This window comes from Equus asinus, chromosome 22 (genome assembly GCF_041296235.1).
Source record: "Equus asinus isolate D_3611 breed Donkey chromosome 22, EquAss-T2T_v2, whole genome shotgun sequence".
Lineage (NCBI taxonomy): Eukaryota > Metazoa > Chordata > Mammalia > Perissodactyla > Equidae > Equus > Equus asinus.
Window position 1 is genome coordinate 37688326 of NC_091811.1, and position 27143 is coordinate 37715468.

General features: G+C 34.3%; 1 protein-coding gene across 14 annotated transcripts in view; it reads left to right on the top strand.

Moving 5' to 3' along the window:
* CCDC91 (coiled-coil domain containing 91) overlaps positions 1-27143 on the top strand; it is a 331952-nt gene that overhangs the window by 83581 nt on the left and 221228 nt on the right. For 6 of the 14 annotated variants that reach the window (XM_014846902.3, XM_070494038.1, XM_014846903.3 and 3 more), the window contains 2 exons: positions 25050-25210; positions 26909-27112. In XM_014846902.3, coding sequence (XP_014702388.1) covers positions 25050-25210; positions 26909-27112 — 365 coding nt within the window. Of the gene's footprint in view, positions 1-24066; positions 24151-25049; positions 25211-26908; positions 27113-27143 lie in introns of those variants that run through there. The other 8 variants (XM_044775280.2, XM_070494037.1, XM_070494041.1 and 5 more) reach the window with 2 other exon arrangements.

Below are 27143 nucleotides of genomic sequence, written 5' to 3' on the forward strand. Positions count from 1 at the left end.
GTTACAGAGTGTACTTAGTTTTTGCCTGAGTATTTCTTACTATTTTGCCAGATCCTCAGTTAAGTGGATTTTTCCTTTTTTATATTACTCGGTACTTTTAATTGCTTGCTATGGGTAGGTTAGCCAGGTAGCTAGTCTCTCATACTTTTGGCAACGGAAATTCCAGGATTTTTTAATGAAAACACTCTTTACCTATATATAATCTACTGTACCTATATATTCTGCTTCTTGATGCCTGGATTTTGTTAATTTCATTGAAAGTAAAAAATATTGGCATGAAAAATTAAGCTTATGGGCTTGTGTTTGCTAGATTCTGATAAGTAGTGTGTCTCTATTGCTAAGACATTTGTGTGTTTTAAGGTACTTCAGAATTTTGTATCATCACTGTAATATATTTGCTATGGCCTAATTCAATATTATGATGTCAAATGCACTTGTATTGAAATTCTGTTTTTCTTAGCTTCATGAACTATGTAAGTCATAAATTTATATCCCTTGATTATCTTTAAAAATGTTTGATATCTTTACATTAATTGAATATTATATATACATGATTCTTGAGTTACATTTCTTTAGAAAGAGAAGGCATTGTTATTGGTCATGGTAAATAGTACTGTTTAGAGTTTAAGCCTGATGTCCTTTAGGATTCATTGGGTATAAACCAAAGAGATGTATTTGTTTCCTAGGTTCTCTTATGGTTAAAGTGAACTAAATAGGCAATCATACTTCACAAGTATGTAATGAAAATAATTAGTTTTCTTTTTCATCTTGATGAAAAGGATATGAATTATATGAATTGTTTACTTCTGGAAAGTAGTTCATGTTCATATTTCTTTTGTACACATTATGTAGTTCTGTGTGTAGGCCATGAAATGGTAAACAACTGGGCTGACGGATAAATTATAATTTTTGCCTATTCAGAGTACTGGGTCGGTCTCTTAGGTTTTTGAGTGTGAATCAGTCCTTCAGTTAAGTTCTAGGGGCAACTGAAGTTTTTAAAGTTTTCATGGAAGGTCAGTGTTTTTCCAGGTTTGTAAGTGTAGAAGTTTAACGGGTCAAATTTAATTTATAAAAGCTCTCATTATTTTGCTTGTTGCAAATATTAGTTAAGACTCCTTTGTAGATTAAAAAAAACTGCTGTTAACAGAGTCCATCCTATAAACTTTTCTGCATTTATCTGTTGAAATTTGTATGTGTATTTTTATGGGTTGATATTTAGTTATTTCATGTTTAATTTAGAGAAATTTAAGCTCTTTGTTTTTAGATTTTTAATTTTATAATTGTGTTTTACTTACCTCAATTTTATAATTATGTTTTACTTACCTCCTAAGATTTATGGGACATTGAATTTCAAAGATATGTTATTAGTTTTCCTAAAGGCTAATTGAAGCCATATTTCATAAACCCATAATTTAGAGTGATGTATTTATAGGTTTGGTAAGTAATATAAACATTTCTATGTAAGATCATGTAAAGTGGACATTAAAATTGATAAATGTTTTGGAACTGACAAAGCCTTATGTGCAAATATACTTTTATAAGAGTAAGCTACAAACTCACCTTCTTAGTAGTAGTTGGACAGTTTAGAGATTTATAAATTTCTTATTGTGATAAAAGGGAATTTCTGGTATTCATTATGAGTTCTATAGATACTGTGTCACTTAAGTTACAGGTGCTTTTTTAGGGGTAATCAGTTTTTGGTATGTCAGATACTCTATTTTAGCTTTATCTTGAAATGACATTGCCTTTTGGTTGATCCAGTTATTTAACTTTAGCGAAAGCTGAGTACAGCTGCATTGGTCAGTGCTATTGGTCAGATTCTTCTGTTTGGTGTGTCATCCCCACTCCTTGTTTTCACTTCTATCAAACTAGTTCAGATTTATATAACATCTCATCTGAAATATTATAAATACTGTCTTAACTGGCTTTTTTTTCTTCTAGTTCATTCTGTACCTGGTTTCTAGACTAGTTGTTATATAGTAGAGTTCAAAACTCGTAAGTGCGGGGCTGGCTCCGTGGCTGAGTGGTTAAGTTCGCGCGCTCCGCTGTGGCGGCCCAGGGTTCGGATCCTGGGCATGGACATGGCACCGCTCATCAGGCCACGTTGAGGTGGCGTCCCACATCCCACAACTAGAAGGACCTGCAACTAAGATGTACAACTGTGTACGGGGGGGTTTTGGGGAGATAAAGCAGAAAAAAAAAATGATTGGCAAAAGTTGTTAGCCTAGGTGCCAATCTTAAAAAAAAAAAAAAACAAAACTCGTAAATTCTTTTGTCTAACTTTCAAGGTCCGCTATTATCTGTTAATGGCCCAACTATATTGACTTTTAACTCACTATTACCCTTGACATACCAGTGGTCCAGTAAAACTGAAATTACTTGGTCTTCCCAGCACATTTTCCCAGTGTATTCTTACCTCTGGTTCTCTGTTCCACCTTTCGTCTCTGGCTTGAATATTCTTCTCCATTGCTGCATGTTCAAATCATACCATTCCTTCAAGGCCTAGTTTAAATGTCTCTTTCTCTACTGAGCTCCCCTCACTCACTTCTCCAGCTCCCTTGATACCCACCAAATCTGGAAATGACCTTTGCTTTTCTATTAATTACTGTTTTGTTTTATCTGTGGCATTTTATGCTGTTAGCTGTTCTCTTTTTGGTTGATAGTTATGACACTGCATACCCCTGGTTCGTTCGTTCTTCTCTGATACTTCCTTTTGGCTTCTTCCCATTATTATTATCTCCTTTCTCTCTTTTTGTTAAAAATCCTTGTTTTGTGGGGTTCTGTCCTTGATGCTTTTATTTTTTCACTGATGAAATCTTTTAATTAAGGATATCCAGGCTTGTCCTCTTTTCTGGAGCTTCAGACTTAGATTTTCAGCTGCCCTCTGGCTCTTTCTACCTGGCTGGTTCCATATGTACCTTAAAGTCAACATATCTAAAACATATCTCCCCTTTTTACTGCTTCAAACCTGCACTCTTCTTGTATTTCTTTTCTCCTTTAATAAAATCACCATTCAGCCCAGTGCACCAGCCAGATAACTATGCTATTCTTAAGTTTTTTTCTTCATTTGTTACAGTTAGTTGACTGGGGCCTCTGAAATCATATTTCTTTTGAGCTTTTTACTTTTCAGTTACCTGGAAGAACTCGCTGTTCCTTACACACGTTCTGTGGTTTCATGACTGTACCTTTTTATATGCTGTTTGCTTTGTCTAGAAAGTCCTAGTAAGAATTATACAGACTTGGGTGTGAATCCCAGCTTCGCCATTAAAAGCTGTGTTATCTTGGTCAACTTAATTGGTCTTTCAAGTACCTGTTTCCTTATCTGTAAAATGGTAATAATACCTGCCCATAAGACATATTGTGAAGATCAAATGTGAATATGTACACATAAACGTGTATGTTGTATAATCTACATTACATAGCTGTATGTTTATATATATAATAGATATTTAATCACATGTATATATGGTATTAAAGGTGACTGATATATATTATTAAAGATTAAATGTGTATATATGCCTGAGATAGTGCTATTTAAATATTAATTTTCCCCTTTGTCTTGCCTTTTCTTTATTTGACAAGCTATATGTCATATTTTAAACCTACTAAGGATCATGTCCTTTGTGAAGTCTTTTCTGTACAGATAGGTATAATTCTTTTCCCTTCTGTACTTAGATTTAATCATCTACATCTTCTTATGTGTTATAATAATTTGTTTATATGTCTCCTCTTGAGAATGTGATCTTTAGGATGGGAAACTGTCTTACCTTTTTATCCTCTTTAAAAAGAAAAACCTTCTGGGGGCCCGCCTGGTGGTGCAGTGGTTAAGTGCGAATGTTCCGCTTCGGCAGCCCGGGGCCCTCTGATTTGGATCCTGGGTGTGGACATGGCTCCACTTGGCAAGCCATGCTGTGATAGGCGTCCCACATATAAAGTAGAGGAAGATGGGCACGGATATTAGCTCAGGGCCAGTCTTCCTCAGCAAGAAGAGGAGGATTGGCAGCAGATGTTAGCTCAGGGCTAATCTTCCTCAAAAAAAAAAAAAAAAAAACCACCTTCTAAATATGGCACGTATGAAACCCCTCAAGCTGTATTCAGAATTCTGTGGACATAGGAGTATATGGACTTTCCTGGAAAGAAGAGTTCATAGCTCCTTTTAGACTCTCAGAGTTATCTGTTACTTAAAGAAGGTAAAGAATCACTGGCCTAGGACATCTTATGTCTGCTCTCAAGTGTGTGCGCTCTCTCTCTCACTCTGTGTGTGTGTGTATATATATGTATATATGTAAAATGCAGTAGTTGGTCATACATGTTAGTCTAAGAAACTAGGCTCAGCCTAAAATAAGATAACGTCATATCTCCCTTTTTAGGGCTTATTTTTGTCTGTCTGCTTTATTAGGTTGGGAATATAAACAGAGAATAAGTAAATAAGTGCTTTGAAGGCAGTAAATCTCCAAACTTATTCAATTTTTTAAAAAAATTTTGTCTCAGAAAGTACTGTGATATGAGCAGGTTGTCACCTTTAAAAAATCAGTGTGCAGAACAGAACAGAAAGTACACAACTCTTTTTCTAGGCTAAGATCTATTTAAGCTAATAGTCTTGCTCTTATTTTGATAATACCTCAAGATTTTAGGAAGACATTGTGATAATCTTATAAAATTGAATGAAATATAAGGGATAGAATTTCAGAGAGGTCGGAAAGCATTCTCTTTCTTACATCTTATATATGAAGAGAGAACATTTTAAGTTATTCTTTTACATTAGTCACCCATTCCTCTGCTCCCATGGCTGTTTCCTGTAGGTCATTAACTTTTTCCCTGTATACATTTCTCATGTCTGAAATTACCATCTGACTATGTGTTTTATGGTTTAATTCAGGCTGAAATAACTGCATTCACAAACTGAAACTGGCTATAAAATCATTCTGTAAGGTAATAACTGGTCTTATTCTAGATGTCACTTATGTTGGATGGGTAATATATAAAATAGAATTCTTTCTATGATCCATGTGTCTGTAATGACGACAGGTGGGATGTTGGATTAGAAGAACGTATAAATAGGTAAATGATGTATACCTCTTTATGAACATCTTTCTATTAAAGATAGTTGTCAATTAATGATTGAAGAGTCACAAAACCTTTGTTTAAGATGGTCTATGCAATACGGCTTCCTGTATAAGTTGGGAGATTTATACTGTCCTTTTTTCCATCTGTATCTTTTTTCATTTACTCATTATTCACTTTGTTCTAGAAAGGGTGTAAAGCATTGATATGTATATTGGCAATAGTCTATTTGGTCTAAGTAAATTGGAAGATTTTTATACATTAAGCTGTTTTGGGAAAGATTTGAGTATCGTATATCGTGTGGGCATGGTATTTGTATTACCCATGGTTCAACCAGAGACAGAACCAGTAGTAGATATATATTAAGAAATATATTGCAGGTAATTGGTTTACATGATTTTGGGGGCTGGCTAGACAAGTCTGAAATCCATAGGGCAGGCCATCAGGAAGGCCAGGTTTGAACTGTCAGGCATAGTTGAAGCTGCACTTCACAGGAAGAATTTCTACTTCAGGGAAAAACCTCAGCTCTGCTTTTAAGGGCTTTCAACTGATTGAATCAGACCCACGCAAATTATCTGGTATAATCTCCCTTACTTAAAATCAATTGATTATGGACGTTAATCATACAAAATGCCTTCACAGCAACACCTAGATTAACATTGCGTTGAAAAACTAGTGACTGCAGCCTGCCCAAGTTGACACATCAGAAGACCATCACAGTATTCTTATTTTCTTTGTGTATGTCTGTACATCTATTTAAATATAAATTTTACTATAATCATATTATTTCTTATTAGTTCTGTGATTAGAAGTAGCTTTCTTTCCGAGTCTTTTGTTCTTAAAAATAATGAATTCAAAGGGACACATTTTGGTATGGCAACTTCTGATCTTCCACACCATCATCTTATCAGTATGAAACTGTGTTTTTTTGTTCCAAATTAAATCAAATTAATGTGATTTAAGGAGCACTGTGGGATAATGATGCTATTCACCATAGAAGCTAAAATATGTGAAAGAATGGAAGTTGTAGAATTATTGATAATTTTGCTAATCTTAAGAGGTTATTCTGAGTTGCTTATAATTCTAAAACTTGATTGTAATTATAGAATGTCATCTTTATTTTATTGCTATTTTTGCTTAGATTTTAAATTTAAGGTGTATTTACATAGCACATTTTTTGTTTCATGAAAAGTAATTCTTTTTATTGATATATATATGTTTCTGTAAGGTAAAATAAGCTCTTTTTGTTGTATTCAGGGTATGGACACTTTAGAGGCACATTTTGATAATCTCTTTTTTTTTTTTAGAAGTAGTCAGTCTGTGTGTTATTGTTTCAATTGTTTGTTTCTTTCTAGTATTAATATTGTAAACAGTAAGTCTCTAGCCTCTTTAGATTCATGTAATCTACAGATTATCCACTGTATCCACTTGGATGTCTATTAGACAATCAAAATCAGCATGTCCTTTTCTAAAGATATATTTGATATTGGGTTAACTTTTGGCTCTCTTCCGCTGGAAACATGATGAAGTAAAATGTCATCATTCTTAGCAGGCAACAGTGCTCATGGATAAAAATGACCCTGATAAATAAATTCTGTCTTTTCTAGGAGCTCTATGAATGAGCTGTATATACCTGGTTGGAAGCCATGGTTTTGGACTTTCCTGAGTGTGTTAATTCTTATAACTGGACCTGTCTGTTTTGAGACCCTAGTAGCTGTGCCTGTAAGGTTTTTTCAAGAGATAGTGACTCTTGTGGAGCATGTGACTGGCTTCTAAGCCAAGGTGGGCCTCACTCTCACTTGTGAAGACCTTGTCTCCTTCTGCGTGAACTATGACTTGGGTGAGGGCAGAGACTAGCCCCTTTATTGCTGCTGGGACTTTGCATGTGAAAAGAGAGACTTTTTTTTTTTTTTTAATTAATGTTATGATAGATTACAACCTTGTGAGATTTCAGTTGTACATTTTTGTTAGTCATGTTGTGGGTACACCACTTCCCCCTCTGTGCCCTCCCCCCACCCCCCCTTTTCCCTGGTAACCACCGATCAGATCTCCTTATCAATATACTAACTTCCACCTATGAGTGGAGTCATATGGAGTTCGTCTTTCTCTGACTGGCTTATAAAAAGAGAGACTTTTGACATTGATTGTGTGTTATGATTCTATCCTGTATCTTGTGAGTGAGTCTGATGCCCCTGTGGTCTAGTGTAGTTTTAAGAGTCCAAGTGTCTAGTTGGAAATAAAAGACCCTGTTGTGGGTATTACAAAGTCCAGATCTGAGTTCCTTCTTTTTTGCCCTTAACCTTTTTTACCAGCAGCCTTCCCCATCTTAGTTGTTGGCAACCCCATCCTACCATCATTTAATCAAAACATTGGAGTCATCCTGGATTCTTCTTTTTTCTCTTACACCCTACATTCATTCCATTAGTGAATCTTGTTACCTATCCCTGCAAAATATATACAGTATTTTGTCGCTTCTTAGAACCTCCACTCTTGTCATTCTGGTATGAGTCATCATCATTTCTTGACTGGATTACTAAAAAAAGCATACTAAATAGATCTCATATCTTCTACTCTTGCCCACAGCAGTCTATTCTCTAACATGGCTACCACAGTGATGCCTTTAATTCCTAGCTCATCTCTGCTCACAATCCTAAATTGGTTAATAGAAGTTTCCCAAACTGTGTGTGTTGGGGTGGGGGGGAGGGTAGAAAATTTGCTTCTAAGAAAGGCATTTCTCCCAAATTTTTAGGGTATTTCCTATATTATCTTCATATTTGTTGTCATGTGTGGAATACCAATAAACTTTGTTTTCTTTATAAACATTTAGTGCACACTGATAGTTTTGAGGATGCCTGATTGACTCAAATTAGGATTTCTGGACTTTCTAACAGTCCCTCCTTTCACCCTTTGTGATTATTCTGTTTTGTATTTAATGTGTGTCTTTAGAAATGGTGATTGTCAGCCAGTCCTTCTCCATTTCCATAAACATGGCCAGGTTTTACTTCGTTTTTGTGACGTATCTGCTGGGATGAGAGTAGCACCATTTTGTTCATGGTCAATAATGAGGGTTAAGTAAAAGTATGTTATTTACTTTGAAATGATGTGTTCTTCCTTTTTTTTGCCTGGCCTTTGCATTACTCCCTGTGAAATAGGATATATTGATGTTTTTTATAAATAGCCTCTAGTGAAGCAAAACTTTTAATTTGTGAAACATAACTCTGTTTTCATGAACTTGAAAGGTTTCATGGATTCTTCCCCCAAATGATATTATATTCTGGAGAGTAGGTGAGAAGATCTGCTGTTAGGTGAGAAGATCTGCTGTTAGGAATCAGGAAAGGACCTTTGTAGTCTTAATCTGTTACTGTTTAGCAGGATAATTTAGGTAAAACACTTAAATTTTTTAGTCCTTATTTACTGTAAAATGTAAAATTTCTTCAATATGCTGTGTTGGTTACAGACACTAGGATGTTGTAACCAGGTGAGAAATTTGTCACACTTTCTCTGAAGAGACCTTAGAGATGGGCAGTTAGTTTCTTGATAAATTTGCCACTGTTCAAAGTTGGGAACTGGCCCTCACAGAAGTCTAATTTTGTCAATATATTGAGAGTAGATTCGTCTCAGAGACAAACTAAGCTTATGAAACTTAAATATAAAACCAAAATGTCAATTTATTAATTTACACTGAGAGATTTCTCTGCCAGAGAATGGAATACTAACAGTCCCTTCTCTCCTATAGGCAGAACAAATGGTAAACTACATTATGATCAAAAGGTGTATGGTGAACGTGGAATTATAATAAAGGGAGTTAAATAAATTGAGTTTAATGACATTATGGTGAGACAGCATGTTTCTTTCGCATTATAGAAATGGATTTGCCAAGAGGGCTGGAATAATTTACAGTGTTGGCACAAGTGTCCTTTTCCCTGGGTAATACTTAGATGAACTCTGCCAATATTTGTCTGTATAGCTTTCCTTTTATTTAAGTTTCTGTGGCTGATGAACCAATCTTCTTTCTGATTGCTTGTATTGTTTTTTAAAATATATTACCTGGATAAATTATTATTTTATATTTCAGTCTTTCTGCTTGGGAATAGTTCTTTCCTATTTAGGAGATTCTGCATATATGTATGTTTTGGTCACTTATGTGATGGTTCTTCTGATAACTTTAGTTTTTAAAGCGATTCCCCAGTTATTATATTATTTGATAATCATGAAATTTTTTTGAGGAAGATGGTGTTTTGTTCATTTTCTAGATGAGGAAATCAAGGCCCAGTCACTGCTCTGGGGTACTGAGCTCTAACTGTAGAACTCGCATGTGAATCTAGTTCTTAAAGTTCAATTTTTCCTTGCTATTCTATGCTTTCTCTTGAGGGTTGACTTGAGTTCCCTTAAAGGGAACACTGAGAGAAGTAAATATATATTTAAGGTATTGGTGTACCTCTGATCTCAAAGGTTTTTTTTCTTTCCTAAGTTATACCTTTATAAGCGATAAAATAAGTTTTCGTCAAGGCAATGTAAACCAATTGTGTTTTATTTTTTGTTAATTTTAGATATAAGATCATATTGCAGTTAACTATCACTTTTTTTTGATGAGTTGAGTACTGAATATTCTAAACCTCAGATTGATATTTCCCTTAAATAAACAGTTTGTAAGGCTTCACACCCATTCCCCATGAGTTTTTTGGTTTTTTTTTTTTTGAGGAAGATTAGCCCTGAGCTAACTGCTGCCAATCCTCCTCTTTTTCTCTGAGGAAGACTGGCCCTGAGCTAACATCCATGCCCATCTTCCTCTACTTTATACATGGGACGCCTACCACAGCATGGCATGCCAAGTGGTGCCATGTCCGAACCTGGGATCTAAACCGGTGAACCCCGGGCCACCAAAGCGGAACGTGCGCACTTAACTGCTGCACCACTGGGCCGGCCCCTCCATGAGTTTTTGAAAAAAAAAAAAAAAAAGATAGTGCTTTTCAGTATTGGTATTTCTTATTAGAATTTTCTTTTTTGGTCTGTTTTAGTCTTTTATGCTTACCAAGAAGTATAACTTTGGCATTTCATTGGACTTTTTTGTGACAAACCTTTCTTAGATGAAAGCATATCCCTCTTTTTAAAAATTTTTTATTTTATTCCTTTTTCTCCCCAAAGCCCCCGCTACGTAGTTGTATATTCTTCGTTGTGGGTCCTTCTAGTTGTGGCATGTGGGACGCTGCCTCAGCATGGCTTGATGAGCACTGCCATGTCTGCGCCCAGGATTCGAACCGACGAAACACAGGGCCGCCTGCAGCGGAGCGTGCGGACTTAACCACTCGGCCATGGGGCCAGCCCCCCTCTTTTTACTTTTACTTTGAGAACTGCAAGATGTATACCATTTTCAATTTATTTTAGCCACATGACTTATTAATTTTAATGACTATAATGGTAATAGAACTTTATTTAAACTATGTATTCCTCCTGGATTTGGGCATATAAAATTTCTTGGAGGTAATTCTAGAGTTTGGTGTCTAATAGTTGCTATTGCTGGAAAAGAGGATATAATGACATCCTTTAGAGTTAGGAGTTTTATGATCTGTAGTATACTCAGTTTTTCTTTTGAGTCCCCACTTTGGGTTAATGGTATATGGCCCTAGATAGCTACCTCTAAGAATATGTTGGTATGCTAAGTTTTTTTTAAGAACAATATTTTCATCATATTGATAAAAAGTAGGCTGGTCTGCTGCTGTTGAAAACTTATGGTTATAAAATTTATTAAGTTTATAAAAGCCACATAGATATATTATGTACACAGTCTTGTAGATGCTGGTTAACTTTGATAGAATACCTAAATGTAGCAGTCTCTTTGGATAGTATAGATGCTTCAGACTTAAATGTGGGCAAAATACCCCCAAAACTCTAAAGTGAACAGTTCTGTTTGTATACGATGGTACTCATTTTGTGTAAGTTCTGGAAATTATTATGGGACCACTTATTTCATCTTTGGAGGCTGAGTCAGCTTCTGGCAAATGGGAGTTATGTTGTAATCTACTGATACCTGTCAGGATGTTGCTGTGAAAGCTTTTTTATTGATATTTCTATTTCATGATTTAGATAACAGGAAAATAAAAATATTTTAACTTCAAGACAGTGATTAAATCAAAAAGTATTAATATACGTTATAGAAAGATTTATAGTAAGAGTGACATGGGCCTATAAAAAGAAAATATTAAGAATAATAGAAGCTCTTTCAGAGAATAAGTGATCTACACTTTAAGAAAGAATAGTACATATAGAAGAAAGAGAGAGAATAGAAAATAATCTCCATAGCTTAAAGAGAATGGAAATGATGGCAAGCTTTACATTGAAGGTTAAAAGAAAGAGAGGAAAGAAGAAAAAATTGTGAATTGCATTTTGCTAATATTCACATACTATAACTAGATTTCCTTTGCTATTTGATTAACTGGAAGGGCAGAAGTGGACTCTAAACTAGTTTTGTTTTACTTCAGTAGTTTTGTTTTCCATTGGCAGTAGGGTATAGTAAGAGTTTATTTGAGGACTGCTGGTTTCACTTTCTTCTTTTAATTGATATTGTTAAATTACTGTCTAAATGCTAGGTAGGCATTTTTTTTCTTCTTTTTAGGCTTTTAATAACAACAGTAACTTCTGTTGTTGATATCATTCAAATATACACTTCATTGAGAACATTAGTTTTATTAAATTCTTAAGTTTTCATCTCTCTCTTTTTGTTAGTTTTATGCTTTTCCTATTAGATGGTCTGTATTTTGTTTCCTTGTCTTGTGTTTTTCATTGTTTGTTTTCTTCGTAGGAAATACACACACATAAACACACACACACACAAGCCCAAAAACCCTACATGATTTTTAAGTTGCGTTTTTAATTGTTCTAGAGTGGAGAGTGTGACGCAGCTTTTGAGTCAGACATGAATTCTGATGCTGACTTGACAATCTTCTAGCTGTGGGATCATGGACATAATAGTTAAACCTGTGACCTTAGGTTCTTCCCTTATAAAATGGTGGTGGTTGTAAGGATCAAGTCAGTTGACTCACAAAAAATATTTTGTACCATGCCTGGTGCGAAGTATAGACTCAGTCACTAACAGTCCTCTCCCCTGTCTTCATTTTACCCAGCTTAACAGAAATTTCAACTATTCTTTTTGGTCATGTAAATGAAGTGTTTTTTGATGAAAACTATGCATTGTCTACATTCAGCAAAAGTTTCAGGGTTATCTGATTCTAGCCCTGTTCATTGGCTTTGAGCTGTTTTATATTTTACAGCTCTTTATTTGTTGTAGATAGTTGATAAATGTGTAAATTCTGTGATGTCTAGTAGAATTTTGATTGACTTCCTTCTCCCCTTAGGAAAAAAAGTTTTACTTCCCTTTGCAATTCGTTTCAGCATTCCTTTACTCCCCATGAATTTGTGCTATTTCGACTTTTCCTTTGAACTGGTTATAATGTTTGCTTGGTTCCTCATTGTATGAATAGAATAAAATCTTTCACATGTATTCACTCTATATCTCTGAGAGTAAAATTTTACCCTTTTTTGGGAAAATTATCTTTTTATATTATATTTAAAATATTTAATATTTAAAATATTTCCAAGAAATGTCTAAATAAATTCTCAAGAGTAGATTGGTTTATTAAATGTCTGTTAAGTGCAGCACACTAGTATTTTACTTTTTCGAGGAAGATTGGCTCTGACCTGACATCTCTGTCCATCCTTCTCTATTTTATATGTGGGGACGCCTGCCACAGCATAGCTTGATAAGTTGTGTGTAGGTCCACGCCTGGCATCTGAACTGGTGAACCTTGGGCTGCCGAAGCAGAGTGCACAAACTAGTAGTTGTGCCACTGGGCCAGCCCCCACTAGTATTTTATTTTAATCATTTGATATATGGATGTTCCAACTGTAGTATCAACTCTACAAGCAATGGCAAGTGTTTCCATAATATCTAACCACTAAGTACTTTAGGTAAGATTTATTTATTTTTTATTATTTCAATACCAATATGATATTCTAAGAGTAAATTTTCCAGTGTAAAGGATTGCATTGTATCTTTTATTGCATAGTGTCTTGAATATAGTGGAACTCTACAATTGTATTTTGAAGGAGTGAATAGATAAGGGAGTCCTGAAAAGAGAAAAAGCACTTTTTTCCTTTAAGTGTCTCATCATGTTGTAATGATGAAACTTTTCTTTAATTGAGATATAATTGACGTATAACATTATATTAGTTTCAGTTAACATGATGATCCAATATTTGTATATATTGCAAAATGATCACCACAATTAGTTAACATCTGTCACCATACATTGTTACAAATTTTTTTTGTTGTGATAAAAACTTTTATGATTTACTCTCAGCAACTTTCAGATATGCAGTACAGTATTATTAACTAGAGTCACCATACTGTACATTGCATCTTCATGACTTATAACTGGAAATTTGTACCTTTCAACCCTGTTCACCCATTTTGTCCAGCCCCCAACTCCCCAATCTGTTCTCTGTATCTAAGAGCTTGTTTTTTTGTCAGATTCCACGTATAAGTGAGATCATATGGTATTTGTCTTTCTCTCTTTGACTTATTTCACTTACTGTAATGCCCTTAAGGCTTCATCTATGTTTTGGCAAAAGGCAAGATTTCCTTTTTTTTATGGCTGAGTAATATTCCAGTGTGTGTATACACACATTTTCACTATCCATTCATCCTTTGATGGCTACTTTGTTTCTGTATCTTGGCTATTACAAATAATGCCACAGTGCACATGGGGGTGCGTATATCTTTATGAGTTAGCATTTATGTTTTGTTTTTGGATAAATATCTGGAAGTAGAATTGCTGGGTGATATACTAGTTCTATTTTTAATTTTTTGAGAAACCTCCATACTGTTTTCTGTAGTGGCTATAGCAGTTTACATTCCCACCAGCAGTTCACAAGGGTTCCCTTTTCTCTACATCCTCACCAACACTTGTTATTTCTTGTCTTCTTGGTAATACCTATTCTAACAGGTGATAACTCATCGTGGTTTTGATTTGCATTTCTCTGATGACTGGTGATATTGAGCACCTTTTCATGTACATGTTGGCCATCTGTATGTCTTCTTTGAAAAATGTCTCTTCAGATTCTCTGCCCATTTTTTAATCAGATTGTTTTTTTGCTGTTGAGTTGTATGAGTTCTTTATATATTTTGGATATATCCCTTATCAGATTTATCATTTGCAAATATTTTCCACCATTCAGTAGGTTGCCTTTTAATTTTGTCAATTGTTTCCCTTGCTGTGCAGAAGCTTTTTAGTTTGATATAGTCCCACTTGTTTATTTTTGCTTTTGTTACCTTTGCTTTTGGAGTCTAAAAGAAATTCTTTTACAGTTTCTGTAAACTGAGGGGCCAAAAGCTCTCTCAGCATATCACTTTAACATATCACTTTAACTTATGATGTCAGTTTTTTTCTTCCTCTTGTGAAATTGCTTGTAATTTGCCTATGTTTGGTCACTTTGTGTGAACAAAAACCAAAAGAAAAAAAATCTCAGACTTGAGATAGTAACTTGGCTTAAAGATATATTTATGATTTTGAAATATTTCTTCCATAGTCTTCAAATTATTACTCATTAGCCAGTGCTCTCTGTACTTTATTAGTTTGTTTCTGTTTATTTTTATTTATTGTTTGGATGTTGAAGGATTTTCTTCCTGCTGTAATAATAAACAGTGGTGATTTAAATAGCTTATTTTTAAATTTCTGTGTTCACAAAGTTATATGATTTTGTGTTGACCAAGCTAGCAATGGGTTATGAGGACTCCACCTCTACATATCTCTTTTAGAAATTAAAACATAGTTCCTTTAGTCATTTGCATGATTCTAAAAATTGTTCATTATAATTTGTGGTATATGTTGTTGCCTAAAATAGGAACACACTATTATTCCTCAAAGAAGCAAGTAGAAGTAGAGTCTTTATTTATAAAATACCCCAAAGACTAATTAAAAATAACTAAAATGGTAGAAATTTCATCAATTATATAATCCCTCTTTTATTAAGAAAGCAACCATTCCTGTTTCTTGTGTTTCTACCTCTTAGCCTTTTTTTTAAGGTATCAGATATTTCTCCTTAAATCTCAGACCTAGATATCCTAGATATATCTTGAACTCCATTAAATTATATTTATCCATTAAATTATAAATCAAAGGGCATTTCCTATAGGGATCCTTCATTGGAGAGAGGTAATACTAATACTTTCCTAAACACTGACTTTGACTCTATTTTCTGTCAGTTAAAAAAACTAAATCTATCCTCGTATTTTGCATTTACTAACAGATCTTCATATTTAGATGTACTATTTAGAGCTTTCTCAATTCTCGTGTATTCTTTGTTTTCCATAAATGAGTGATTTTCCTACATGAGTGACTTTCAAAAATCTCACTAGTAAGCATTAAACAGGAAAAAGTGGATTTGTATATGGACCTGGTAATAAATCAGAATATCAGAGTATTTGAGGGAGATGACAGTTTGTGAAAGGTAATTACCAGCCTCTAATATACCTGCGAGATGAAAGGATGGTGAAAAAAGGGGTCCTGGATTGGGTAAGAGAATATTTGAATGAAAATTAAAGATCAAAAGTATTTTCTAAGTTAAAAGTTGTGAAAACCGTTATCATTTTGTTGGTGTTTTCTTGAATTATTTAATCATTAACAGAAATAAACAGATTTCTTTAGGTATAGTTCAAAGTTTGTGGGTATTTACACCTGTTTCTTGTTAGACTTTACAAGAGTTATTATGCTTATGTAAACAAAACAGAGTTGACCACAGGCAGAATTACTGGAAAAAAGAATTGCATACTGTTTGGAAACTTCTGTGTGCCTTTGCTTGTGTGGTGTTCTGGCTTGTGTGGTAGTAGGCTTTTTTGTTTTAGAAGAGGCCTGTCAATGAAAAATGATATGCCCAGTGACTTTGCTAATTACCATTAAAAAGCTAAAGATGAACTGCCATTCATTGCACTTTTGATTAGCTTTATAGCTGTAGAGGAGTATATGCTGACCTTGTATCCTCTAAGTCTTAGAAAACCAAAGATTTCACATTTGAAATGAAGCAAATTGTGTCTCTACTCTTGCTTAAGACAAAATGAAGCAAACAAACAAAATATGCGAAGAATCAAAATTTTTATATTTCCACTTCTTAAAAAAGTTTTGACTGAGTTTTTATGGACATTGGCGCTGTCAGGTACACTTGATCTGAATGTAAAGATTTTGTGCATGAAGACTGACACTAGTCCACTTTTAATAGACCACAGAATACTGTAGCAGTTTGAAACTAAAAATCCTATCTTCTTGGCTAAGTGAGAAGGTAATTATATTTTACATATTGCAATCTGTAATTTTCTTATTATTAAGCTTAAAAATTCCCATTTATAAATATATATAAAACATGCATACCATGATTATTATTGAATAATATTTTGAGTGTATTTGTGTGAAAAATATTTACCAATGTGGATTTTTTTTAGGGTGAGTTACTGTTATTGGATAGTTACCTAAAACCAGTGAAGATGTGTGAATTCTAGCATAGCAAAAAACTTAGAGGCTTAACTGAAAAAAATCTAGTTTTTATTTAGAGGGTAATACATTTATATGTTCTCTTTTCTTTTATAGCTGCACTCATTTGTTTTTTTGTTTTATTTTTAAAATGAGATGTGGATTCTGACATATTTAGTAAACATATTATTAAGTTAAACGAATTTCTGAAAAATCTCACTAGTATCTCCTAAGTTGAAAACACATGTAAATTTTAGGTATTTTAGGTTCAACTTTCCTTATGTCTGAAATAAGTATTGATGTGATCAGCAGGATGCCAGTTATATTGTTTATTGGTCTGTTGCTGGTTGTTGACATCTTTTCACAAACGCATCATTTCTTTAAGTAAACTAATTGGTCCCTATTAGTCTTTAGTTTGAATTAGAGTTTTTTTCCTATCTTACTTAGCCAGAGCAAGTATTAGTCAGCAGGAAATGTCGCTCATGGGCTTGAGTACTGTAACCAGTAAGGGCATTAGAGCAAGATGTGTTCAGAATTATGTTTTTAACCATGTGTAACTATTTTTTTCTTTGTTATACTTAAAAATTACACTCATGAATCTCCCATTTAACTTAAGAACTAGAACATTACCAATTCTAGTACTCCTCTTCTGTCTTAATCCTTGTGCTTTCCCCTAGAAGGAACCATGGTCCTAAATCTTATCATTTCCTTGTTTTTATAAAAACCAGTTTTATTGTATGTGTGTATATATGTATCGAGAGAGTTTTACTTGTTTATGTGCCTTATAAAAATGGCTTAGTGCCTTGTGGGCTCTCCTGTAATTTACTTTTTTCACTCAAAGTTATGTTTCTAAGACTCATCCATGTTGTTGTGTATACCTGTAGTTCCTTCATTTTCACTGATACAAAGGATTCTAATGTATGATTATGCCGCAGCTCATTTGACCATTCTCCTGTCAGTGGTTATTTAGGCTGTTGTCACTTATTTGCTATTATGAACAGTACTGCTAGGACTGTTCTTATACGTGTTTTCAGTGATATCCAGTCTTTATTTAGCAGTTTTGCATAGGGAAGACTTTTGTTGAGACCAAGTATTTTCTCCTTGTGAGTAATTCTTTGGATCTCTTGGTTTTTTATTATATAATTTCTCTTTTTGCTCTTTCCTGTTGACTTTGTTTTGACTTAGACAGATAGTTCCCATATACCATTCATCCGTTTTCTTCACATGTTAACATTTTACCACATTTGCTTTATCTTTACTCTTCTTTCCCCTCCTCCTCATTCTCTTCTTTTTCTTCCTCTTCCTCTTTGTCTCAATGTTTATTTATTGTTCTTAGCTAAGGCCATATATTCAAATACTATGTCCTGAGGAAACTTAGGTTAATTCTTGCTCTCCCACTCTCCCCCCTTGCAATGTGATTAGATTATTTATTTGCAGTATGGTTTAGTTCATTTGTTGCTCTTTGTGTTTCATTTTAGGATTCAATCCCCCTGTTCCCCTGCTTGTTGATTTTATTTTTATTTTATTGAGTATGTGAAATGTTATTAACATGATTCTAAAACTCAGAACAATATTAAAAAACTACACTCGGAGAAATTTCCTACTGTTAATTTCTTCTGTCTTTCCACTTCATTCGACCTGTCCTCCACCTGTCAGCCTCATTAGTTTTGGCTTTATCCTTTTATCCTTCCTGTGTTTCCTTTCTGACAAATGAGTAAATGCACATATCTTCATTTTTCCATTTATTTACGGACTGTTTGTACATTTTCTTTTTGGAGAATTGTCTGTTCACATTTTTTGCCCATTATTTTGTAGGGTTTTTTTCCCCCCCGTCTTTTTCCCCCTAAGTTTTAGATGTTCTTTATATATTAAGAATATTAGCCCTTATCTATGATAGGTATTATACATATCTTCTTTTTAGTTTGTCAGTTGTTTTTTAATTTTATTTAAGATAATTTTTGACACACAAAAAGTTTATGTTCCCTTCTTTTTGGTGAGGAAGATTGGCCCTGAGCTAACATCTGTGTCAATCTTCCTCTATTTTGTATATGGGATTCCACCACAGCATGGCCTGATGAGTGGTGTGTAGGTCCATGCCCCAGATCCAAACCAGCGAATGCCAGGCAGTCGAAGTGGAGTGTGTGAACTTAACCACTATGCCACTGGGCCAGCCCCTATATATTCTGTAGTCAAATTTATCAGTCTTTTCTTTTATTGTATCTGGAATTGAGTCACAGTTAAAAAGCCCTTTCTTACACCCAAGGTAAAGTGGAAGTCACTTAATATTTTTTTTTTAGTACTTATATTGTCTCCTTTTTTTTTAATATTTAGATCCCTGATCCATTTGTAGTTTATTTTTTGTCTCTAGTGTGAGGTATGAGTGTAATTTTATCTTTTTTCCAAATGGCTAATCAATTGTTTTGGCACTATTTATTAACCTGTATTTGCCTCAGTGATTTGAAGTGTCAGTTTCATCATATACTTAAGTTTCACCCCTACATGAGTCTGTGTCTGGACTTCCTGGTATGTTCTTTTGGTCTGTTTATTGCTGCACCAAATAAACACCCTATTTTACTTACAAACAGTTTCTTTATTTGTTTTTTAAGGTTTTTTTTTTTTTTTTGTGAGGAAGATTGGCCTCAGCTAACGTCTATTTCCAATCTTACTCTTTTTTTTTTTTTTTACTGTCTCTCTCCCCAAAGCTCCAGTACATAGTTGTCTGTCATAGTTGTCCTTCTAGTTCTTCCATGTGGGATGCTGCCACAGGATGACTTGATGAGCAGTGTGTAGGTCTGCACCTAGGATGTGAATTGGTGAACCCCAGGCCATGGAAGTGGAGCACGCGGACTTAACCACTATGTCACCGGGCCACCCCCTAAAGTATCTTTTAATATAATTTACTACAGTATATCTTAAGGTCAGTAGTATGTTTTAATACAGTTTACTTTTGTATATTTTATTAAGAGGGGCTAGTCTTCTCCTTATATTCTTTCTTTTGTAGTTTTCTCTATTTTCGCATTTTTACTTTTTCCATGTGATGATGACTGTCTAGCTAGATTTGTCCAGCTCCATTATAAAAAAGCTTATTAATACTTTTATTGGAATTATATTAGGCCTATAAATTAACTAAGGGGGCCGGCCCCAATGTGTAGTGTTTAAGTTCGTGTGCTCTGCTTTGGCAGCCCAGGATTCATGGGTTCAGATCCTGGGCATGGACGTATATACTGCTTATCAAGCCATACTGTGATGGTGTCCCACATACAAAGTAGAGGAATGTTGGCACAGATATTAGCGCAGTGACAATCTTCCTCAGCAAAAAAACAAAAAACTCCAAAAAACCCCCGAAAAAACCTTAATTAAAAAAAAATTAAGTAAGGAAAGACTGGCATCTTGATGATATTTAGTTGCCCTATTTAATTACAAGGGGTATCTTTACCTTTATTCAGGTCTACCTTTCAGTCTTTCAACAGTATTTTAAAGTTTTCCTCATGTTTCTAGCTAATTTTATTCCTATGTATTTTATCTTTTCTGTTGCTATGGAAAATATTATTCTCTCTACCATTATATCCTGTAAATAGTTATTGTTTTTACATATGAATGCTATTGATTGCTGATCATTAAGTTGATATTCTGCTACTTTACTGAATGTGTTTATTGTTTGAGTTAGCAGGAACATGAGATAGTTTTCCACCTTTTCCTATTTTTATGATTGTACTTAGTTTCTCTTGTCTAATTGCATTGGCTCATACCTTTACTGCGGTGTTAAATGGTATAGAGATGGTAGGCATCTTTATCTTGTTCCTGATGTTAGAGTAAACACCTTTAGTTTTTCTTCATTAACATTCTGATTTTGGGACTAAGGTCTAGTCATGTTAAGAAAATATCTAGGGACCAGCCTGGCGGCATAGTGGTTAAGTTCGTGTGCTCCACTTCAGTGGCCCGGGGTTCACTGGTTTGGATTCTGGGCATGGACCTACACACTGCTCATCAAGTCATGCTGTGGTGGCATCCCACATGGAAGAACCAGAAGGACTTACCACTAACATACAACTATGTACTGAAACTCTGGGGAGAAAAAGGAAAAAAAAACAGGAGATTGGCAACAAATGTTAGCTCCAGGCCAGTCTTCCTCAACAAAAAGCAAAAAAAAGAAAGAAAGAAAGTATCCATCGATTTCTGTTTTTGTGAGAGTTTTTAACAGTTATGGGTGTTCGATTTTATCAAAAGCGTTTTCAGTCTTGGAGAGAATTATATCATTTTTCTCTTCAAGTCTATTACTATGGAGTATTGTATTAATGAATTCCCTGATAGTGAACCAGCCTTGCATTCCTGAAAGAAATCTGAGTTGTTCACAGTATATCATTTTCTCAATATGGTGTTGGGTTCCATTTACAGCTATTTTATTTAGAATTTTTACCTCATTATTTTTATACAGTACTCTAAAACCTCTAAGTATTCTGTTTTTATTCTGTCTTTATCAAGCTTAGCTGTCAATATTATGTTAATGTTATGTAATGCTAATGAAGTTTTCCTTCGTTTTCAATACTCTGGAACAATTTTAGAACATTGGGGTTATTCATTTTCTGAATTTTTTGTCAGAAATCCTCTTGAAATGCCTTATCTGTGGGGTACTTACCTGATAACTATTTTTTTCCCCTAGGAAATCGATCTCTTTTTTACAGGTTGTTTTTTTAAGCTCTAATCACATCATCTTTTATAAACTACATTTCTGAAGAATTGCCCATTTTATCTAGATTTTCAAATGTATTTACTTAGAAGTCTGTAGAGGAATTTTATGATTTCTTTTTTTAAAGATTGGCAGCTAAGCTAACATCTGTTGCCAATCTTTGTTTTCCTTTTCTTTCTCCCCAGAGCCCCCCAGTACATAGCTGTATGTTCTAATTGTAGGCCTTCTACTTGTGCTGTGTGGGACGCCGCCTCAGCATGGCTTGATGAGCAGTGCTAGGTCTGCGCCCAGGATCTGAACTGGTGAAACCCTGGGCCACCGAAGCAGAGCATGCGAACTTTGCCACTTGGCCACAGGGCCAGCCCCAGTTTTATGATTTTTAAAAAAATTTCTGCTGTTTTAATTGTTATGTTCCCTTTGTCATTTAATTTGTATATGTGTACTTTTTCCCTTTTATTGTTAATAAGTTTAAACTATTATTTTAATTGTTTTTTAGAAATTCAGGATTTTGGTTACTTTTCTTCTTAATGTACTTTGATATCTGCATTATCTTATTTTCTTTATTGTGTTTTTAAAGTTTTCTTTGTATCTGTTTTAGTTTATTAGCTGAGAATTTAATTCATTGATTTTCTTTTAATTGTGTTCAAGGCTACAGATTTTTTCTAAACACTGCTTTAAATATAGCCCATAGATTGATATGTTTTAATTATCATTATTTCTTAGAAATTATGTAATATTTTGACACGGGGAAATTAAAATTATATTGTGGTTGGGCAGGTAATGGAATAGGTGAAAAGATTCTTGGAAAAGCTTGTTTTGAATGTTGGCAAATGATAATTTCAATGACAACTTCCATTTATTGAATGTTTACCATGTACTTATCTGGTACAACTAAGTGGTTTATGTACGTTATCTAATTGAAGCGACATAACATCATTTTGAAGTACATATTATTTCCCAATTTTTCAGAAGAGGAAACTGGGACTTAGATGGGTTTATATAATTTGTTGAAGGCTGCATAATGAGTATGTTGTCATTATTCAAATTTGAATCTATTTCTGTCTTCACAGCCATAGCTTTTACTTAGGCAGTAATATTGTGAGGTCACAGAGGTATTGAACAGTAGGGCATAATCAGGGATCTGTTAGCACAGTGTGACTGGAGTGAAGTTGGTATCATTTCTGGCTTGGGCAAGTAGTTCATTGAGATACATTTGACTCGGATGGAAAACATCAAGCAAAGCAGGTTTATCTAAGATGATGGATTAAGTTTGATGTACCTATTAGACAGCTAAATGAAACTGTCTGGTAGTTAGGTGAGTATATGGATCTGGAGGTCTGCAGAGTGGTTTGTCCTAGAGATGAGAATTTAGGGGTCATTAGCTTATAGGTGGTGATTTAAATAATGGATTTTGAAAGTGGTAAGAATAATGTGAACACTGAGAAGATCAGAGGATATAGGAAACAGTGAAATTTAAGATTGAGTAGAGAAAGAGCCTGAAAAGGAAACAAGAAAAAAATGGTCAAAATGTTAGGAGAACATCTAGGATATAGTGGTTCACAGGTGCCAACGGAAGAGTTTCAAGGAGAAGGGAGGGTCGTTGGTATTATGTGCTCTGGAGAATTAAAGGAGGATAAATAAGAAGTGTTCATTTGACTTAGTAAGTGAAGGGAAAATTAATGTCTTAAGTGCTGGGTCCAATGGAGTGATGCGTGTTGGGTGAGGAAGAAGAAAATGGAGACAGGAATCATTTGGAGACAAGAAATTTGGTTCTGAAAGGAAAGTGTGATAAGGTGATGGTAGCTAGTGGAAAGTGTCAGGTTGAGGATGCCCTCCTTCCCCTCCCTACTTTCTTCCCTCAGCTAATCCTTTTCTTTTCCCCTTATTTATCTCTTTTCTTTCCTGTCTCCCTTCCTTCTTCCCTTACTTTATTCTACCCATTTTCCCTCCCTCTTTCCCTAATATGATATACTTGAACATTTACTATTATAGGATGAGAATTTAACTTGGGACAACATGACATCTTGTCTTAGATTGTGGCTGTAAATATGAATGACATAAAGGAATGTTAAAATGTTCAGGTGTTAGATCAGAAAGATATTTTTAAGACTTTCTTGAACCTGGGATCATAGTCACACATACCCTTTATGCCCAGAAATAAACATACTTGTTCAACAAATTTGAATAATCTTTGAAATAATAATGAAAATAATATCAGCACATGCTAAAAGCTGTACATCTTTTAGTCACTGTAAGCCTAATTAGCAACTCTATGCCACTTTTACAGATGAGGAAACTGAAGGAAGTTAAGCAAACTTGCCAGTTCTATACCTGGTATGGCAATATGGTTCCAGAGTCTATGCTCTTAATCACAAGGCTGTGTTTCCTCTTATTATACTATAGTACTTATTTTTATACCTTTAAAAATTAATTACTAATATTTTGTTGTAAATTATAGTTCAGAATTAGAAGTTAGAATATTTTGTCCTTTATTTGGAAATCTGTTAGTGTATAGAATAGTGAAAATTAGAAAAAAAAATTTGTTAGATATATCAATTACAAAGGTGAGTTGAAGTTTTAGTTTTCTATATTTCAGTTAAAATAGTGAAATGCCTGTTGGAGAAGCTAGGATACCTTATCCAATATGGCACATGGTATTTTAGAAACATAATATTGCTACACAATAGAAGTGCATATAAGATAATTAAATGATCTCATAGGGTACCAATCAGACATTGATATATTCTGTAGTTTGTTAATACCTAATGACCTTATAAATGTCTTTCTTCAGGGAAAAATGCAATTTCCATTGTGAGCTGCCTTCCAGAATTTATAGTAGAACTGCGCTGAACTTGCTACTGATGCCAATGTGGAATAAAGGTCTTTATAATTTAGAAAGTCAGAACATATAAATGAATTACTGCTAAAAATGATTACGTAACTCTTCTTAAATTTTAAAACTCATAATCAAAATATATTTGAGTTTTTAGAACATTTGAAAATAAACTGTTTATTTTGCCCTCATCGATATTTTTGTCTTATTTCATGCTTGGCAGTTGGCTTTCCTTTCATGACCTTTGTATCTGAGCCCTAGTCACAATCTAATAATGTTTTGTTATGAAACGAATTACAGAATTATGTTTCAACATTATTTTTCTGTAGAAATACTTCAGCCAACTAAAACTGACTTTAACATGAAAAATCTTTTGTTGTTGCAAAAGAAGTTGTTCACACAGAGACAGATAGGTTAGTTTATTTTAAAGTAATTGTTCTTCCCTTTAGCTCACTTTATTGTAGTAAATGAATGATTTCACTTGCCTCCTGGGTCATAAGGTCATTGAGGACATGGATGCATGTCTTCACTGCTGTCTTCTCAGTGCCTGCCTAGTGTCTGTGCCTGGCACTAGTAGGCACACGAGTGCTTTTTCTTAACTAACTGAATAGATAGGTAATATATTTGAATACTTTCTCTGAGTTGGAAAATGCACTTCTTATGGTAATGTATTAGTATGTAAACACTAAGACATTTTTTAAATTGTTTTTTTTTGCCTGAGTCTCACACGTAAATGTCATGTTAAATTTAGAAACACTAGTTTTTTAGATTTCAGATAATGGTCCCTGAGCAATAGTCATAGAATCCTCATTTTCAGTCTCATTGCTTTTACGTCCCTTGCTCTTTTCCCTTTCCCTCCCTCTGCTGTCTTTCTTCCCTTTCAACCTGTTCTTTTGTTCTTTATTTTCTCTTTAATAATCCTTTTTTTCTTTTGGTTTTCCTTTAGTATCTGGAGTCCATCTTTCTCCAGCTTCTCCTGAGATTGTACTGGACCATGACCACTCTTCTCCCTCAGTTGGCTGCCTCTCTTCTGAGCCCATCATTTCATCACCAGAGAATACACATGCAGACAACAGCATTGTCAGGCAGACTATTCCTAAAGCACAGGTAAAGACAAGCATATATATATATATTTTTTTAATTGAGTTCATAATAGTTTACATCATTGTGAAATTTCACTTGTACGTTATTTCTTGTCCGTCACCGTATACATGCTCCACTTCTCCCCCTGTGCCCACTCCCCACCCCGCTTCCCCCAGTAACCACTGAACTGTTTTCTTTGTCCATGTGTTTGTTTATATTCCGTATATAAGTGACATCATATAGTGTTTGTCTTTCTCAGTCTGGCTTACTTTGCTTAGCATAATACCCTCCAGGTGCATCCATGTTGTTGCAACTGGGATGATTTTCTCTTTTGTATGGCTGAGTGGTATTCCGTTGTATATATATACCACATCTTTATCCAGTCATTGGTCGATGGGCACTTGGATTGCATCCATGTCTTGGCCGTTGTGTATAGTGCTGCAATGAACATAGGGGTACATGTGTTACTTTCGATTATTGATTTTAACTTGTTTGGGTAGATACCCAGTAGTGGGTTAGCTGGGTCATATGGTATTTCTGTTTTTAGTTTTTTGAGGAATCTCTGTACTGTTTTCCATAGTGGTTGCACCAGTTTGCATTCCCGCCAGCAGTGTATGAGGGTTCCCTTTTCTCCATACCCTCTCCAACATTTGTTATTTTTAGTCTTAGTGATTATGGACATTTTAATGGTTGTGAGGCGATATCTTAGTGTGGTTTTGATTTGCGTTCCCCTGATGATTAGTCATGTTGACCATCTTTTCATGTGCTTATTGGCCATCTGTATATCTTCTTTGGAAAAATAAGACAAGCATATTTTTATGAGAAGTTTGCATACTTAAAAATACTGATTTAAGTGAAGCTTTTCTGATTTTTTTTAATTTTCTAAAAAATAATTCTGAAGATATTCTAACTTTGAGGATAATATCTAGAATAGAAAAACCTTGAATTATATGTTTGTTTTGTGGCACAATTGCAAGATAATTTAATTAGCTTTAGGTAACAAAATATAGTTTGAGTATCTAATCTATTAAAATGGCCTTAGCTTTGCATTTCAAATCTTGAACTTCAAAAGGGAAAATAATTACAAAAAAAGGACAATTTTTTTCTCTTTTCAGGGGATTTCACCACGTGTTTGCAGGTATTAGAGTGTTCATTTCAATTTTAGAGTAAAAACCAAAAAGACAGCAATCATAGGATTTATTCACTCAAATATTTATTGATCCAGTCATTATGCTAGATGCTGGAGGTTGTCCAGATTTCCAAAGAGCTGTATACGTCTTGGGTCACCTGTTAAATTTACTAGAAAATGATGATCAATTAGAGGTTATTGATAGATTTCAAATTCTGATTTAAATTTAAAATATAAACAAGTTCTATGTGTTTGTTTAAATTTGAGAACTGGTGAGTAACAGATGTGTCTATACTTAACTATCCATTCTCAAGCATAAGAAACAGTTTCAAGTTTTTTAATGCTTTGCTTGAAAAATAATAAATGCTTTAAACTCTAAAAGTTTAGAGGAAATTTTGTTTCTTACTGCAAAGATCAGGTTGTTGTAACAATTGAGGTCTTCTGTTGATTTACTTAAAGGGTGAAATAATTTCAGAACCTTTGCTACAACTTAATTTCCAAATGTGGTTTCTGGTGCCCTTTGGATGTTTTCATTATTGGTACAGTGTAAACTTTCCCCTCTTGTGTATTTTTTTTTTTTTAATGTGGTTTAGATTCAGCAATCAACACACACTCATCTGGATATCTCACTTTTTCCATTGGGTTTAACTGATGAGAAAAGTAATGGAACAATTGCTCTTGTGGATGATTCTGAGGATCCTGGAGCCAATTTATCAAACATACAGCTTCAGCAGAAAATTTCAAGTCTAGAGATTAAACTCAAAGTTTCTGAAGAGGAAAAGCAGAGAATTAAAAAGGTATATATACATTTGCCTAAAAACAATAAAT